Genomic DNA, 18987 nt, shown 5'->3' on the forward strand with positions numbered 1-18987 from the left:
CGTGAATACAATTACGGTTGTAGATAAGATATCTTGGCAAGCCTTCCGACTTGCGCTGCAGCCAGCAATGATTGCGCCGTTATCTTGTGCGACGACGGTATCCTCAGGTGTGAGCGTATGTGGAGCACATCCAGTCTGCCAACCATTACGCATATGAGGTAGAAGAGGGAGAGGGACCAGAGTGCGACGTTAAGCCATATGAAGGGAGCGCGGATGGCGAACATGAAATTATCAATGGCTTTGAAAAACTGCACAAGATGTGAGTCTTTGTCAAATGCCTCCTTAAATACATCACAGAAATCTCTGCACGTGCGTTTCGTTTGCGATCGTTCACTTCCGTTCAGCCTCTCTGGATCGCCGAGAACAAAACCGTATTTCGCCAATGTCGGCATTGTGGCATTACAGCTTACAATGGATTTGCAGTCGCGATGGTGATATCGTGGCGGATCTTGCTCTATGGTTGTAGTTGGACACCCCTTGACGCACGATTTACCATGGCAATTCGATCCCCTGGCACCGCATTTGGAATTGCACTCATCATACAATTTCTTCAGCAGATCGTAGAACGTCGCCGTCAGGTAAACGATCCACGACAAATACTTATCGGCGTGTTTTGCTGAGAACGTCTCGTAGATGGCGTTACTGATGGGACGCAACAAAGGACCGCATACGACGGCTTCTTTTGACAAGCATACGAGACTGCCCAGGCTACCATCGGAGTGGCCCTTCTTCAATGCTGAGTGACTAGGGGTAAATAAGTGGTAGACGTTCAAATCATTATAATGACGCCCGAAATTGGCGGCCTTGACGATAGCGTCGAAAGCATTGCTCTTATGATCATTGCCATGCATACCCCAGCGATCGGTGAGGTGATAGTAGAAGCTGAACATGTCCGCCAGCGTTTTCGGCGCACTGGGTAGCAGGCAGTTGAGGTAACCGCACAGTCTAGTGAGCGGGGAATTTGGACGGCCACAGAAATCGTAAAGCACATCGCATATATCCTGGCCAATCATCGTATGCGACGCGATGGCACTGATGTCAGCGAAGCCCATTGGCGTCCTGCACGGCATACCAGGTGTACTACCACACGTGCCACATGACAGACTCGATCCCCTAGCTGCTACCGAATGCGGCAGGTGGCCTTTCAATCCGTCCTCCAAGAACGATTGCAGTGGCGACTTGACGCCGCAGTTGGGATATTGCCCACCCATTTGGTTGCCACTTTGGTCGTGCCTTTGGTCGCAGTCTTGCTTAGGGCACTGCTTCGTGTTGCACTGCCAGCCCGACCCACCGATGCCCCTGCCGTAGTGGCAGTCCCTCCAGCCGCTTAGCTGAGCATTGTGCTTACACTGCTGCAGCAGGAAGTACAGCTGGTGGTAGAGGCGCTTAAGCAGGTCGAACAACGTACACAGCAGTTGAATCATGTTGGCAGGGTACTCTAATTTCAGCGAGTTGCTGGAGAAATCACACGCGTAGATTCCGTCCTTGTGACCGTGCCCTAGGATAGCGGTGAGGACGGCGTGGGAGTCAGATGAGACCTTGTAGAGCGCTTCGTCGATATGCGTGTGTTGGAAGGGAGACGGATGCGCTTCGAAGGGTTGCAGCGTTTTAGTACCCGGCCGTTCTTTGTCCTCCTTCATGAACTCAGATTTAATTTGCGCCTTGAGCCTCTCGTACACGGGGTTGAACTGCAGGCCGCAGCACCAGACAAGAATTTCGTAAACGGAGCATGGAGCCCTTGGTTTGTCAACACGGATAAGGTGGCAGACTTTCGAGTACGTATGCAGGCAATCGTAGAGTTTTCGGATGAGACCGTTCTCCTCTTCCAACTCCACTGTCAGTCCACAATTGTCACCAGATGATGACAAGGCAGTGGCGGTCTGCTTGAACAGCTGATATTTGTCAGCAGTAAGATAGCGCAGGATGGTACTGCCTTTCAACGTCTCCCTGTGGTTAAGTGCGCCGTGCGCGGCATCGTCAGGTAGATCAGCGTCGTAACCGTTCTCACGGAAATAATGGGCGTGCAGGCTCTGATCAGCGTCTGATGTATTATATATGCCATATAGATTCCATTTGTCATCTTTCCTCTCCAGGCCTTCTTTGAGCTCAGTCAACTCATGATATATGAAGGGCGTCATCGTGAAGAGAACTTTGGCATACTTTAGCTTCTCGTCAGCCGTGGCCTGTTCCCACTCGATGGTTTCCTGCGAGTACGTCGATATGTATGTTTTGCCAAACTCCTCGACCAAAAGCGACAGACCCTTCTTAAGCGACTCGAAAAGCCAAGGGTTGTTGCTGTCCCCGTACGTTCTAGGATTGAATTCGTGCATTGTATTTTTAAGTGACACTAAATTATCTACAAAGGTGTGATCGAAGTGATTAGACGTTTGGATGCTACCGAGGACAGTGATCACAGCCTTCTTGGCCGGCTCAGCTAAGTCCACGTCAGCAGTTATATCAGTCTGCCTGTTGAGACTCTGGAAGAAGAAGGAGAGGGCCTTGTTTAGTTCTTTAGCAGCCTGACTTACTGGAGATATTTTTAGTGAGCCCTTCTGAATGAAGGAAGTGGCGGCGATCGGCTTAATCTTATTAATGTAGGCGACAAACTTCTTCTCAAATTTGGTCATGAACCCTTTGTGCCCCTTCTCCAAATCAAGTTGTATCTCTCGCGGCAGCGGCTTCAGGTCCTCAGTTACTTTGTCGGCGAACGTCGTTAACAAGTGTTTCACAGCCTCCACATACTGCTTCCTGGCGTGCGTTGTCAACGTTTTTTCAGCTGAACAGATCTGTTCCTTAACGGAGCTCCCGAGCAACTGGATGGTGGAGTCGCATGTTAAGTTGAGGCCGTTTAGAAACTTCTCAACATCGTGTATGACCTTGCCCAAATCGGCATTTCGGAGTTCACTGATCTGGTGTTTAATTTTTTTAATGCTGTTTCTGGCGTTTCGTTTGGCCTCGTCGTAGTTTTCGAAATACGTACCTTTCAAAAACTGCAGATTGGAATTAAGGGTCTCGCCACTTTTTTTGACGGAGTCGCACAGTGAGTTGAGTATGGTGGTGACTTGAGTTAACTGTTGCTCAGCTTCGCTTTTGAGTTGTACCATTGGTGTTAAAGCATCGCTCACCTGCGTCTTGATATTTATTATCGCTTCTGGAAGTTGGCCTGCGACCTTGTCTGGAGAACTCTCCAAAAGCGCGAGAGTATCTCGTTTTACCTTCTCATTATAATTTGTAAACTTACCCACAGCAATATCGGATATTGTATTACTTGCAATACCTGTACCTGTCATGCCATCCTCCCCGATCTCTTCTGTCAGCTTGCTTGTCACGCGGTCTATAGCTTTGTCGACGGCTTGGGCGTAGTTGGTTCTGTCTCTCCCGCCATTCTGGCCAAGTGACTGCTTCAATTTACTTTCGAGCGTCATCGCAATTCTGTCGACTCTATCTATTTCTGATGCAATATTGGCGCTGCTGCCTTGAGTTACGTCGCCCACTCTGCTGGTGAGCAGAATAGACTCAAGTTCCTTGGCAGCCTGTGAGGCTTTGGAAGCGAGGGAGATTACTGTGGTTCGGACGGCTCGCTTAAGGAAATTATAGGTATACGCCGACGTGTCCGCCGCTCTCAATTCAGTTTCAACGCGGTCCGCTATTCTTTTGACGAATTTCTCGATTTCGGCTTCGGTAATTTTCTCATCAAGTTTGATCGCAAATGTCTCACAAACATCTTTCACATTTTGCAATGTATGTGTAAGAGTAGTGACATGTCGTGATGTGTATCGATCAGTGGCAGCTTTAATGATATTATCCGACGTAAGTTGTGACGTAATCGCATGTCTGATTCGTTCGTTGAGCGCTTTATGAACTCCGTTATCCTTCCGTGTATATGTATCATCCAACTTAGTGTTATTTATGACGTAATGGCTGAGCCACGAGTTCACGGCTCTAGTCCCCTTCACTGTGGAATCCTTTCCTAAAATGGCGTCCAACCAGGCCTCTACCATTTTTGAAAAATGTTCTGGTTTGTATTCATTAGCATACTTCCACTTAAGCCCACTCACGATTCCTTGCAGAGCTGTTAATGGAGTCCTGGGTTTTTCATCATTGCCTGTAATATCTTTCATTTTATCCCTAATCTCTCCAATTACTTTAACCATCGTTTTGTCTGTCTCCTTCGCTCCTTCCGGCTCTCCACTTTCAACAACTTTATACAACTTCCCAATCGCTTCCTTAATCTCCTTCACCTGCGTATTAACCGCATCTTTCACCTGCCATAGATCCTCCTTCAGCGCTTCGTTCATTTCCTTTACCTGCTCAAGCGCTGCTTTAACATCCCTCGTAACTCTCTGGATACCCTCCTCGCCTGCGCCGTTAAGCTGCACAACTGCTGTCGTTGCATTCTGCACGGCAATCTTAATTTGCATAGGCTGTTCGTCTGAAGCATCTTTATTCATTTCTCTTACTATTTTCTGCACATGCTTTTCAATATCTTCACCAATAAATTTCTCCACCTTGCTTATCCAATCCTGCAACTCTGCGGTGCATCGTTGCAGTTCCTTGCTAATACTCTTCAGCTGAGTCAAAATACTCTGGACGCTAGTCCTCACTTTTTCGATCAGCTTTTTTACGTCCTCGTCAATGCGCTCATTAATCTTCTTCTTAGCTTCCTCCAGCGTCGTCGTTACCAAACTAAGCGTGTCCGTCATCCCTTGGTGCTCCCTTGCTGCCAGGTCCTCCAATCTAGCGGTTTCATGCCTAACGTTTCTATGCGCGCTATTTACACTAGTTTTACAAGTTAAATTAAGATCATTAATGTGCTGTTCAGCGTTATTGAGTTCTCTGTCAAATTGCCTAGATTGTTCAAGGCATCTCTCGACAAGCTTCTTGGTCTCGGAAGCAGCGTCAGTCAGCTCGGGGTCCACGGGATTATTAACCTGAATAGCATTAATGTCATTAAGTAACTTACCTCCATTTTCAGTCTTGACGTAGTTATACAAATCTTCTATCTTGCTCTTGACATGGTGGTTGGAATTTCTAACACCATCATTATACCCCCGCACCCCTTCGACCACCTTTCCAATCGCAACACTAAAACCTTTTTTACCGCCGTGTTTATTTTGCTTGAGAGCTTCAATTGCATCATTTAAAGTATCTTTATGCTGCCCTAAATGCTCTTTGATGTTACTGAGAACACCACTCAAAAATCCCATCACCCCGTCACACAGCCTATCCAAGTCGGAGTACACAATGCCCTGACCCGTGTAGCCTTTGGAATTAGGGTCGAAGCCGAGGAAGGTCTCGAGGCCGGAGCAGAGGTTAGTGAGGATGTTAGTAGGGTTGTTATTTGAGGTAATTTAAAGGTTTTAAATTTTGTCAAATTTCTTGTCAAGCTCCGTAGGCGGCACATGGTCAGGGCAGTGGCAAGAGGTGGAAGGAGGGAAGTGAAGGGTGACAAGGCACAAGTTATTGCTATGGTTTATAGAGGTCATAGCGGTATTAAGGCGAAGTGATTCGAAGGATGTAGAGTGGGTTAAGGAGCGATGTGGAGTGGATTAAGGGGCGATGTAGAGTGGTTAAAGAGGCGATGTAGAGTGGATAAAGGGGCGGTGTGGAGTGGATAAAGGGGCGATGTGGAGTGGATAAAGGAGCGATGTAGAGTGGGTTAGGGAGCGATGTAGAGTGGATAAAGGGGCGATGTGGAGTGGGTTAGGGAGCGATGTAGAGTGGGTAAAGGGGCGATGTGGAGTGAATTAAGGGGCGATGTAGAGTGGGTAAAGGGGCGATGTAGAGTGGGTTAAGGGGCGATGTAGAGTGGATAACAATCACCACTTAGGTCATGTCATCGCTGCCGTAACCATGTCATCGCTGCCGTAACCATCAACTGTCATCGCTGCCGTGACCATCAACTGTCATTGCTGCCGTAACCATCAACTGTCATCGCTGCCGTAACCATCAACTGTCATCGCTGCCGTAACCATCAACTGTCATCGCTGCCGTAACCATCAACTGTCATCGCTGCCGTGACCATCAACTGTCATCGCTGCCGTAACCATGTCATCGCTGCTGTGACCATCAACTGTCATCGCTGCCGTAACCATCAACTGTCATCGCTGCCGTGACCATCAACTGTCATCGCTGCCGTAACCATCAACTGTCATCGCTGCAGTGACCATCAACTGTCATCGCTGCCGTAACCATAAACTGTCATCGCTGCCGTAACCATCAACTGTCATCGCTGCCGTAACCATCAACTGTCACCGCTGCCGTAACCATCAACTGTCACCGCTGCCGTAACCATCAACTGTCATCGCTGCCGTGACCATCAACTGTCATCGCTGCCGTGACCATCAACTGTCATCGCTGCCGTAACCATCAACTGTCATCGCTGCCGTAACCATAAACTGTCATCGCTGCCGTGACCATCAACTGTCATCGCTGCCGTAACCATGTCATCGCTGCTGTGTCCCTGTCATCGCTGCCGTAACCATCAACTGTCATCGCTGCCGTAACCATGTCATCGCTGCTGTGTCCCTGTCATCGCTGCCGTAACCATTAGTTGGTCAGGTGCTTGGTCACCACTCTGGTCATGGCATTGGTCAGCACATAGGTCACCACTTTGGTCAGCACCTTGGTCAGCACCTTGGTCAACACGTTGGTCAACACTTTGGTCAGCACTTTGGGCAGCACCTTGGTCAGCACATAGGTCACCACTTTGGTCATCACGTTGGTCACCACTTTGGTCAGCACCTTGGTCACCACTTTGGTCATGGCATTGGTCAGCACATTGGTCAACACGTTGGTCACCACTCAGGTCAGAGCATTGGGCAGCACATTGGTCAGCACCTTGGTCAACACTTTGGGCAGCACCTTGGTCAACACGTTGGGCAGCACATTGGTCAGCACTTTAGTTAACTATTACACAATCACATACAACGATTAATGAGTGATGCAACAGATTAAACAACAATTTTTATGTTAGGTGAGTAGATGATGCTAGGTGAGTGTAGGTAGTAAACACGTGAGTACGATTACGGCTGCAGGTAAAACACCCTGTTAAGCTTGTTAACACGTGCGGCGGCGAGTAGTGATTGAGCGGCGATGCGATGACTCGATGGACTATGCAAATGCGATTTGATGTGGAGCAGGTCGAGGCGGATGACCATGATGTGGAGGAGGTACAACAGAGAGAGGAGCCAGAGGGAAAGGGTTAAGGTCATGAATGGGAAACGGATCTGGTATAGGAATTCTGGAATTGTTACATATACCAATTTGGCAAGTGCCGCGTCGTCATCTACTTTATCACTGAGCACTCTTTTTAAGGCGCTGCAGAAATCTTTGCACGTGCGTTTGGTTGGCTTATCGGCAAGCATCAACGCGTCTTCATGTACAAAGCCATACTTATACAGCGTCGGCCTGGTAAACTTGCAGTTGACAATGGAGTCACATGAATCGGCGTGATTGGGGTCTGGCTTCTTGCCGTTGAAATTACAATTTCGTGAGCACCGAGCAGTACGGCACTTCGGTTTATCGTCGCCGCAACATTTGTTGCATTCTTCGTACAGTTTCTTAAGCAAGTCATAAAACGTCTCGGTGATATAGACGATCCACGACAGATAATTGCCGGCGTGCTTGCTCGAAAATGTGTTGCGGATGTCACCGCATATTGGCCTCATGTACGGGCCGCAAGAACCCTTGGGGGTCCTGTCACCCTTACCAGAGTAACAGTCTACCAAACCAAACAGGTCACCTTTTTCATGGTTATGTTCACCGTGTATTTTGGAATCGAATACATTATTAATGGTGAAGTCTTGATATACCGCTCCGAAATAGGCGTCATTAACTGCGTCGTTAAATGCATCACGCTTATGCTCACTTCCCTTTCCACCCCAATTAGAGATGAAGTTGTAGTAGAATGCGAACATATCTCCCAGCGTCTGCGGCGGTCTGTTTAGCAGACACAGCAGGAGACTGCAGAGCTGGCTAAGAGGAGAATGCTTACTACCACAGAAGTCACGAAGGGCTTCCACGATTCGATCACCCTTACTAGTATGCGATGCCATTACACTTAAGTCGCTGAAACCCATCGGCGTTTTGCACGGTATGCCGCGATGGTTGGAAAGTGAGCAAGTCATCTTGCAATCAGCCCTGCTGTACGGGTGTGGCATGAAACCGGGAAGCCCGTCTTCGAGGAAAGATTGCAGTGGTGACTTGAGGCCGCACTCAGCTATTTGGTTACACTTTTGGTTACATGTTTGCTTATGCTTTTGGTCAGCATTTTGGTTGGCGACTTGCTCAGGACATTGCATGGTATTGCACTTCCATGACGAACCGCCGACGCCACGACCGTACCAACACTCACGCCAACTCATCGTATCCCTGGTACGCCGACAGCGCATATAGAGCAAGTAAAGCTGCTCTTGTAGTCTAAGCAAAATTTCGAAGAGCATGTCCAGACACTTTGCCGGGTCGCTGGGATACGCAAATTTGTCCGGGTTTGTGTTGAAATCGCAAGCGTAACGGCCTTCAGAATGGCCGTGTCCGAGAATGGCAACCAATACGTCTTCGGCATAGACGCAGACCTGATGCAAGTTAGCGGTGAGCGTATTGACTGTAATCGATCCTGGATAAGCCTCCAAAGACAATTCCTTCTCCAAACCAACAGCTATATCGCCGTCACTATTGGCCTCTGCAGCATCGTCCTTAGGCTTCTCAAATAAATCTTCGAAGCCGTTGAGTGTCAGGTCGTTGTAGACGGCACTTGAAGTAAGGCCGCACAGCCAAAGCAGCATATCGTAGACGGACGATGGATGTTTGCCGGTTGAGGAACTGGTTACGTGGCAGACACGGTAATACGTTTCAAGGCAATCATACAGGAAATCGAGAACGTTTAGTACGCTTATTTTACTTTCGTCACCATTTTTACGATTGTGGGTAGATGATAACCAATTCGTAACCTGATCAAGTTTCTTAGCACCCGGCAGCGTCTCCTTCAGTTTATCACTAATACTCTGACCAGTCATGTTATTACGCAAGTCGCCATTGCGTACCGTCTCGGATTCCGGAACAATATACCCGGCGTTTTTAAAGCACATGCCTAGAGGGTTATTGTCGCCACTTAGGTTGCTTTTGAGATTTTTCCAGTTACCAACGCACTGCCATCGCAACTCACTAAATCCATTGCATATGACACTGATGATGGTGAATAATACCTTCGCGCACTTCTGGCCGTAGTCAGTCTGATCATATATCGTCCTCGATTCTCTGCTGTCCACAAGGATTTTGGGGTTTGTCACCAACTCCCCTTCAAACTCCTGACCGTCGTACGCGCTTATATAAACTTTCCTCAATTCGTCGACAAACTTGTTCAGCCCGGCGCTAATGCTATCCATGGTTGCAGTATTCGGCTTCGAGAAGTCCTCCGGCTTCAGCTTCGAAATTGCCGTTAAAAGATCGTCAAGCATCCCGGGGACGCGATGGTCGTACTTATGTTCGCCGCTGATGTGCTCTAGGAGAGCGGTGAGTGAAGCACCAACGCCAAGGAATTTATTAACATATGTATCGGTTTCCTGACCAGGAGGATTCTTCTTTCTGTTTTCTTCACCGTTTGCTCTTGTTATTTCTCGCTTAACATACGTCTCAAGTGTCCAGTAGAATTTGCGGAAGTTGTTTGCCAATTTGATAAGTGTTTGCATCTTCTCCTCAACTGACTCCCATGGTTCATTCGTAAGGGCACTCAGCTTTTTAATATTTTCGTTACTCATCGCACTTGCAGTACTTATGCCATACAGTTTTCCCATGAAACCCTTGTAACCTATTGTAAGATCGTTGTCTATGGCCTCAGGCAGCGGAGCCAGATCTCTGGTAGCCTTCTTGGAAAAATTAATCAACATGCATTTTATCGATGATATATAATGCTTACGTGTTTCTGTTGTTAGCGTGTTTTGCGCAATTCCAATCTGCGTTTTCACGTAATGCTTGAGGGTAGAAATGAGGGGCTTACTTATCGTATCTGCTTCCGATCGAATGAAACTTTCAGCTGTTTGAGTGATGTCGTTCAAAGTTACGTGCACCTCATTGATATGTTTATGAATATCATTCAACTCAACGGTAATGTATCCATTTTTTACACTCTTCAGAAAAAAATTTACGTCTCTGCCAGCTACTTCGAATGCTGCAAGGAATTCACCAAGTTTTGTTTCGACATCCCCAGCATGGGTATCGATCGCATTTTTCAAACTGTCAATGGCAGTCAAAGCGTTGGTTACACCGTCATTGATGTCAGCGATCGCCTTAGGAAGTTTGCCTTTTAAAGGTTCTTGCGTTGCAGCAGGTAGACCTCTTGGTTGCTCAATATAGCTTTTGTATGTGCGGAAGTTGTCTTCATTAATGTTAACCTTATTATCTCCACCTGGTGGAATACCTGGACGACTGTTCTCATCTTGACCCACAACCGAATCAAGTTTAAGACCGACCTGCTTTTGAAATTCGCCCGCTTCGATGGCTTTGTCAAGCGGCTCGATTGCCTTCTTCACCATATTCAACGCTAAGTCGATTTTGTGGCCATGGTCGATTGATTGGAGCGTTTTGCCGTTATCACCTTCAGCAAATTGCTGCTTGATGTGTCCTATTTGCTCTATAGCCTTCTCAATGTTTTTAATCTGGGATTGCCTTATAAAACTCTGGAGTTGCATTGCGGCTTTCGTAAAAGTGCTAAAAACTGCTGTGACGGCGGTCCTGATGACGGGTTTGAGATCTGTTATTTTTGTGAGAGGGTTTCCCGGTTGTATTGTCAGTTGACCAGGCGGTATTTCTAATATATTCATATCCACTAGCTGTACTTCTACTAAACTGATTGCTGTTTGAACCTTATCATCGTGCAGATCTTTCTCAATATTTTCGGCAAAATTCCCGAACTTCTCTGCAAGCCCCGTCAAAGTTTTTGTCGACGATAAATCGGCCGTGGTGGCAGCTTCTGTAACATCCTGCCCAATGAACTCTGGTAGAGCCTTAATGATGGCCGATTTAACTTTTGCAATGTTTTCCCCTTGACTAGCCCCCTTAAGCTTTCTATTGTCCGCAACATAACCAGTCACATATCCACTCACCGATCCGCTCTCAACAATTTTCTCCACAATTTCCTTTATCAACGCATTTACTTTTTCCTGCGCGCCAAATGTTTTAGCGTACTCAACAGCACCAGCAAGGATCTGCGTCAAACTTGAACTGCCGCGAGTCTCCGTTAAATCTTCAACAAACTGCTGAACCTCTTCTTTCACTAAATGCCAATTTTCATCTATACTGTCATCTGTATCGGCTGTTTTGGTAACTCGATCACCAATTTTTTTTTTAATCATGTTAACATTCGGTACAATTAATTCTGAAACATGCGTCCAAACCTCTGCGTTAATTTTACCTTTTAGTCCATGCAAATCCGCTCTCAGTGCCTCGTTTAACTCTCTTACCTTGGTCTGAGCCTCCTTAATCCAACCCGGTATACTCTCCTTTGCAAACTTGGCGGCACGGTGCAGGGCTTCGGCGTCCTCCTTAATATACCCAGCAACTTGCTTCACGTTGTCATATTTATCCTTTCCGATTTCATTATTTATAATTCTCTGAACTACTTGCTGAGCAGATTCAACGTCGCATCCGGCTTTTACAATCCACTTATGCAAGGTCTTATAGCACTCCCATAGCTTTTTATTCACTTCTTCCAATCGTTTTTTGATATCTCTGACCAATGTTTTCAAGGTGTCAACGAGCCACGTTACCTTGTCACCTATCTCTTTATTTACATTTGCTTCAAGTTTTGCAAATGTCGTTTCAATTTTTTGCTCCATGTTTTGCAGGTCATGTCTCTCTTTCGCCGATAAGGTCTTGAGCCTCTTAGCTTCATACGTAACATTATTCACATATCTAACAACATCGTTTTTAAGTAGAATATTAAGATCATTAGTTTCATCTCTCGCATTGCCGATTCGGTTTTCGAATGCAACAGCACTGGTAATACATTTATTCACCAGCGATTCAGCCGATGTAACAGCAGTGGAGAAGTTATCACCTGCATCAGGATTATTTTCGTCAATTGCACTCACCTGTTTTCTGAAATCTTCATTCACCTCATTCAAAAACTTATTAATAGGTACAGAAATTTTTTCATTACTCTCCCTCACCTTCTCATTATACCTCCCCACCCCTTCGACCACCTTTCCAATCGCAGCATTAAAACCATTTTTACCGCGGTGTTTATTTTGCTTAAGACTCTCAATTGCACTAGTAATTTCATTTTTATGCTGCCCTAAATGCTCTTTGATGTTACTGAGAACACCACTCAAAAATCCCATCACCCCGTCACACAGCCTGTCCAAGTCGGAGTACACTATCCCAGTGCCGTCGTAGCCTTTGGAGTCAGAGTTGAAGCCGAGGAATTTCTCGAGGCCGGAACAAAGGTTATTAAGGATGTTAGTAGAGTTGTTATTTAAGGTATTTTCAAGGTTCAAAATTTTACCAAATTTCTTGCCAAGCTCCCTAGGCGGCACATGGTCAAGGCAGTGGCAAGAGGTGGAAAAGGGAAGAGAAGAGTGACAAGGCACAAGTTATTGCTATGGTTTATAGAGGTCATAGCGATATTATGGCGAGGTGATTAGAGCGATGTAGAGTGGATAAAAAGACGATGTAGAGTGGGTTAGGGTGCGATGTAGGGTGGATAAAGGGGCGATGTAGAGTGGGTTAGGGAGCGATGTAGAGTGGGTTAAGGGGCGATGTGAATGGGTTAAGGGGCGATGTAGAGTGGTTAAGGGGCGATGTAGAGTGGGTTAAGGAGCGATGTAGAGTGGGTTAAGGAGCGATGTAGAGTGGATTAAGGGAGCGATGTAGAGTGGATTAAGGGACGATGTAGAGTGGGTTAAGGGGCGATGTAGAGTGGGTAAAGGGCGATGTAGAGTGGATAAAGGAGCGATGTAGAGTGGATGAAGGAGCGATGTAGAGTGGGTTAGGGAGCGATGTAGAGTGCATAAAGGGGCGATGAAGGGTGGGTTAGGGAGCGATGTGGAGTGGGTTAAGGGGCGATGTAGAGTGGGTAAAGGGGCGATGTAGAGTGGATAAAGGGGTGATGTAGAGTGGGTTAGGGAGCGATGTAGAGTGGATAAAGGGGCGATGTGGAGTGGGTTAAGGGGCGATGTAGAGTGGGTAAAGGAGCGATGTAGAGTGGATTAGGGAGCGGTGTAGAGTGGGTTAGGGAGCGATGTAGAGTGGGTAAAGGAGCGATGTAGAGTGGATTAGGGGGCGATTTAGAGTGGATTAGGGAGCGATGTAGAGTGGGTTAAGGGGCGATGTAGAGTGGTTAAAGGGGCGATGTAGAGTGGGTAAGGGGCGATGTAGAGTGGGTAAAGGAGCGATGTAAAGTGGGTTAGGGAGCGATGTAGAGTGGGTTAAGGGGCGATGTAGAGTGGGTAAAGGGGCGATGTAGAGTGGGTTAAGGAGCGATGTGGAGTGGGTTAAGGGGCGATGTAGAGTGGATAAAGGAGCGATGTAGAGTGGATGAAGGAGCGATGTAGAGTGGGTTAGTTAGCGATGTAGAGTGCATAAAGGGGCGATGAAGGGTGGGTTAGGGAGCGATGTGGAGTGGGTTAAGGGGCGATGTAGAGTGGGTAAAGGGGCGATGTAGAGTGGGTTAAGGAGCGATGTGGAGTGGGTTAAGGGGCGATGTAGAGTGGATTAGGGAGCGATGTAGAGTGGATAAAGGGGCGATGTAGAGTGGATGATAATCACCACTTAGGTCACCACTGTCATCGCTGCTGTGTTGATGTCACCGCTGCCGTGACCATGTCATCGCTGCCGTAACCATGTCATCGCTGCCGTGACCATGTCACCGCTGCCGTGACCATGTCATCGCTGCCGTGACCATGTCACCGCTGCCGTGACCATGTCATCGCTGCCGTGACCATGTCATCTGCTTGGTCACCATGACATCGCTGCCGTGTCCATGTCATCGCTGCCGTGACCATGTCATCGCTGCCGTGACCATCAACTGTCATCGCTGCCGTGACCATCAACTGTCATCGCTGCCGTGACCATCAACTGTCATCGCTGCCGTAACCATCAACTGTCATCGCTGCCGTGACCATCAACTGTCATCGCTGCCGTAACCATGTCATCGCTGCTGTGACCATGTCATCGCTGCCGTGACCATGACATCGCTGCCGTAACCATGTCATCGCTGCCGTGACCATGTCATCGCTGCCGTGACCATGTCATCTGCTTGGTCACCATGACATCGCTGCCGTGTCCATGTCATCGCTGCCGTAACCATCAACTGTCATCGCTGCTGTAACCACTAACTTGGTCAGGTGCTAGCTCAGCACTTTGCCTGTGTGCTAGCTTATAACTTTGCCTGGGTGCCAGCTTATCACTTTGCCTGGGTGCTAGGTCAACACTTAGCTTGCGTGCTTGCTTAGCACTTTGCCTGGATGCTTGCTTAGCACTTTGCCTGGGTGCTAGGTTAGCACTTTGCCTGGGTGCTTGGTTAGCACTTTGCTTGGTTGCTTGCTTAGCACGTTGCCTGGGTGCTAGCTCAGCACTTAGCTTGGTTGCTAGCTTACCACGTTGCCTGGCTGCTAGCTTACCACGTTGCCTGGCTGCTAGCGTAGCACATTGCCTGGCTGCTAGCGTAGCACATTGCCTAGATGCCAGCTTAGCACGTTGCCTGGGTGCTAGCTTAGCACTTTGCCTGGATGCTAGGTCAACACTTAACCTGCGTGCCAGCTTAGCACTTTGCCTGGGTGCCAGCTTACCACTTTGCCTGGTTGCCTGCTTAACACTTAGCCTGGTCGCTAGGTCAACACTTTGCCTGTGTGCTCGCTTACCACTTTGCCTGGTTGCCTGCTTAACACTTAGCCTGGTCGCTAGGTCAACACTTTGCCTGTGTGCTAGCTCAGCACTTTGCCTGTGTGCTAGGTCAACACTTTGCCTGGTTGCCAGCTTACCACTTTGCCTGGGTGCCAGCTTACCACTTTGCCTGGATGCTTGCTTAACACTTTGCCTGGGTGCTAGCTTAACACTTTGCCTGGGTGCTAGGTCACCACTTTGCCTGGTTGCCAGCTTAGCACTTTGCCTGGGTGCTAGGTGAGCACTTTGCCTGAGTGCTAGCTTAGCACTTTGCCTGGGTGCTAGCTTAGCACTTTGCCTGGGTGCTAGGTTACCACTTTGCCTAGGTGCTTGCTTAGCACTTTGCCTGGTTGCTAGCTTAGCACTTTGCCTGGGTGCTAGGTTACCACTTTCCCTGGTTGCCAGCTTAGCACTTTGCCTGTGTGCTAGCTTATAACTTTGCCTGGGTGCCAGCTTATCACTTTGCCTGGGTGCTAGGTCAACACTTAGCTTGCGTGCTTGCTTAGCACTTTGCCTGGATGCTTGCTTAGCACTTTGCCTGGGTGCTAGGTTAGCACTTTGCCTGGGTGCTTGCTTAGCACTTTGCCTGGGTGCTAGGTCAACACTTTGCATTGTCTGTCAGTCATCACTTAATTTCAACGCTATTTAGTTTACAGGTTGCCGCTAGAGTAATTCGAGACATTAGACTACGTTTGTCGGTTAGGTGAGTAGGTGATGGTAGGTGAGATGTTACGTGAGTTGTGTGAGTTACAAACGTGAATACGATTAAGGCTGCAGGTACGATATCTTGGCAAGCCTTCCGACTTGCGATGCGGCCAACAATGACTGCGCCGTTATCTTGTGCGACGACGGTACCCTCAGGTGTGATTTGATGTGGAGCACATCCAGTCTGCCAACCATTACGCAGATGAGGTAGAAGAGGGATAGTGACCAAAGCGCGACGGTCATCCATATAAACGGCTGCCTGATGGTGAAGATGAATTCGTCGCATTTTTCGAACAGCTTTCTGAAGGAGTTGGAATTTAATACATTGTGAAGTTGTCGGTGGAAATTGTGGCAATACCTTCTACCTTCAGCGTCTAACAATTTTTCAGGATTGCCGAACGTGAATCCGAAACTATATAACGTGCTTACGACACCGCGGCATTCAACGATGCCTTTGCACTGGCAGTTATAGGCTGCGCCATGCTTACCCCGTTTACAAGCCGTGCCGTGCGTACAGCGACGACATCCCCAATCCTGGCAGGATATATTGGTAAACGCCCTGAACAAAGATTCAAGACACTGCCAGAACGACCACGGTAAGTACACTGCCCATGACAGGTAGAGACCGGCGTGCTTCTCGGCAGCGTAGTGGTATGCATCACTGTACAACGTGGTCAGGTACGGAGCGCAGTGAACGTCGTCAGTACTAGCGTATTTGCAGGACTCCGTTTTAGACAGACTTGACAGGTCGGCCTCAGTAGGTTTAGGATGATTTCTACCCTCATGACCTTGGCCGTTTTTGTAAGCGTCACTAAGCGCGCCTATGAGTGTGGCTGGCTCCGCATACAATTCGATGGACTGCTTCTTAATTGCCTTTACAAACGCAGCATTGACGGCATTTGAGTTTACATCTCTGTTAGCACTAAACGCACCAACCAACGTGAATACAAACTGGAAGTGCTCCGGCAGCGTCGATGGTGGCTTTGGCAGAAGGCACATCAGTGAGGATATTAAGCCTGTGCCGATGAAGGTCTTGATTGCGTCACGCAACTGTCTGCCCGTTTTGGTGCTGCCAGAGAAGCCCTTGAATCCGAGAGGAAGCAGGCACGGTTGCCCTGGAGCGCTCTTGGAGCAGGTGCTGCATTTCGCTCTGCATCCCACTGACTGCAGTTGGTGCGGCAGATGGCCAGGGAGGCTGTCACTGAGGTATAACATAAGCGGGGACGTTGGTTGACAGTTTACTTGGCACTTTGCTTGGCCGTTTGGTTCCTCGCTTGAGTGCTCGTTACACCGCGATTTCGTTGTAGGGATGTCCCTCCCGTAGCGGCAGTGTGACCAGCCGTGGTGTTCAGGCGTGATGTTGCACTGCAGTTCCAGGAACCGCAACACGGGCAACAATCGGCGCAGTAGGTCCAGCAGCATGTCCAGGCAGTCCGACGGATCGGATGGGTAATGGAAGTTGAATGAGTTGTTGCAGAAGTCGGAGGCGTAGACGCTCCTGGAGTCGCCAGTGCCGACGACGGCAGTCAATACGTCATACGACGTTGCACAGATATGGTCCACGGCTTTACGTACGTAAGTATACGATATGTTCCGGGGGTGTGCTGTTATGGATTGGGCTGCCATGTCAGTCGATGTGAGCTCAAGTTCGTCGTCGCCTGCCGCCTTCTTATGCGGGTTGTCAAATAGATCACTGATGGTGATATCACGCATCGCGGAGTACACGGCAGTGTACGGGAAACCGCTGAGCCAGATCAATATGTCGTACACGGAGCACGGGTGCTGCTTCGCTGAGACCGTGAGCAGGTGGCACAGTTCGTTGTACTGCTCGAAGTGGCTGAATATGCAGTCAATGGCGTCGAAGACGTGGAAGTGGTCGGCTTTTCTCTGCTTGTTCGATTCACACCATCTAAGGTGTTGGTTGTCATCGGCGCCGCTAATTTGTAACATCAACCGCTTAGCAACGTTCTCCCCCGCAACTGTCGGTTTGTTTTGCAACTCACCGTTCTGCAGCGTCGCATCGGAGACCGCGTAGCCGTGGGCGACAAACGATCTTCCCACGTCGGTGGACTTATTAATTTGCTGTCCACGTAGACTCTTGCAATTGTGCGTCAAGTCGGTCAAAGTGGCCTTCAGGGTGCAGACCACGGTGAGGCATATTTTGGCGAATTTTGCGCCATACGGCGTTAATTTATCTTTCTCGAACATCTCACCGCCAAAAGTCTCACTGTCGTAGACGGAGGTGTACGCCTTTTCGAGCTCACTAACAAACCCTTCAACACCCTTGCCGATACCGTCAAGCAGGGGGGTCGTGGTCCTGGCGAAGGATTCGGGAGCGAGGGTGGCAATTGCAGCGGAGAGCTGATCTAGCATGGCGGGCACTTCGTGGTTATAGCGGTGATTACTAATGTGATCGAGTAGGTTGTTGAGCGCGGTATTAGCAGCGTCGAGTTTGGAGGTGTAGAGCTTCTCAAGGTATTTCGATTCAGTGTGTGTTAGCTGGTAATTAAGCGTGTGTTTGTACTGCTTGTCCAGCCTCGAAATCTCTTCCTTGACGTAGCCGTGGATGTTGTTGAAGTAATGTTTGAACGCTGATGACAACTCCTTGAAATGTTCTTTGGTTGGCTTCTCTTGCCTGGGTGGCAGAGTTACAGCGTCGTTCAGTTTAGTGAGGAGAGTCGTGTCTGACGACGTGTCGAACTCAGCGTCCTTTTTGTGTTCAACAATAAACTTAACGCCCTGCACAGTCTTCATCAGCCCCTTGTAACCAATGGTCAGATCCTTGTCAATAAGCGGCGTCAGTCCAGTCAAGTGGCCCTGAACTCTGACGGTGAAGTTCTGCAACTCAGTCTTGAGGGTGGAGACGTAGTGCTTTTTGGCCTGGGTGGTGAGTTTTTCGGTGGCTTGTGTGACTTGTTCGGCGACATGTTTGTCTAGCTCCGCGATTGTCTTTGCACATTCGTCGGCGGAGAAGCCCTCAAATGCATCGGTCAACCGGATGACTTTCTGCAAATCAATGCTTTGTAACTTGTTGATCTTCTCTTTGATAGCCTCCAGTTTCTCGCCAATTTGCCCTTCTTTAAAGTTGTTCAGGAAAAAGTTGACATCCTTGAGGGCACGTTGAACCGCACCGCAGAGCTGGCTGAGGGTGGAGGTGACGAGCTCTAGTTGTTGTCCGGCTTCGGTGTTGAGTTTGTCGATGGATGCCAAAGAGACAGTAACAACCTGTGTTTGAATCTCTTTAATCTTACTTGGGAGTTCGCCTTGTAGCTGCTTTGGGTCAACACTTGTAAGGCTATCTTGGTCAACCTGTGCTCTGTATTTCGTGAATCTAGTTGGCGCAAGATCAGATATTTTATCACTTGCGAGGGCTCCAGATGTCATGCCATCCCCGCCGATTTC

General features: G+C 48.4%; 4 protein-coding genes across 4 annotated transcripts; all 4 read right to left on the minus strand.

The window, feature by feature from the left end:
- Nucleotides 1-11: 11 nt before the first annotated feature.
- On the minus strand, nt 12-5207 carry BBBOND_0006480 (hypothetical protein, conserved; the record flags this gene model as incomplete). Its single annotated transcript, XM_012915473.1, has 1 exon — nt 12-5207. The coding sequence occupies one exon, from the start codon at nt 5205-5207 to the stop codon at nt 12-14; it is 5196 nt and encodes a 1731-aa protein (XP_012770927.1).
- Nucleotides 5208-7025: 1818 nt separating this feature from the next.
- Nucleotides 7026-12338, minus strand: BBBOND_0006490 (hypothetical protein, conserved; the record flags this gene model as incomplete). The annotated part of the gene is made up of 1 exon (XM_012915474.1): nt 7026-12338. One exon carries the CDS (start codon nt 12336-12338, stop codon nt 7026-7028), a length of 5313 nt encoding a protein of 1770 aa, XP_012770928.1.
- Nucleotides 12339-14304: 1966 nt separating this feature from the next.
- Nucleotides 14305-15492, minus strand: BBBOND_0006500 (hypothetical protein, conserved; the record flags this gene model as incomplete). The annotated part of the gene is made up of 1 exon (XM_012915475.1): nt 14305-15492. The coding sequence occupies one exon, from the start codon at nt 15490-15492 to the stop codon at nt 14305-14307; it is 1188 nt and encodes a 395-aa protein (XP_012770929.1).
- A 153-nt stretch (nt 15493-15645) lies between these two features.
- On the minus strand, nt 15646-18969 carry BBBOND_0006510 (hypothetical protein, conserved; the record flags this gene model as incomplete). Its single annotated transcript, XM_012915476.1, has 1 exon — nt 15646-18969. One exon carries the CDS (start codon nt 18967-18969, stop codon nt 15646-15648), a length of 3324 nt encoding a protein of 1107 aa, XP_012770930.1.
- Between the last annotated feature and the right edge of the window lie 18 nt (nt 18970-18987).

The sequence above is a fragment of the Babesia bigemina genome, scaffold Bbigscaff_77705, assembly GCF_000981445.1.
Source record: "Babesia bigemina genome assembly Bbig001, scaffold Bbigscaff_77705".
In the NCBI taxonomy this organism is placed as follows: Eukaryota; Apicomplexa; class Aconoidasida; order Piroplasmida; family Babesiidae; genus Babesia; species Babesia bigemina.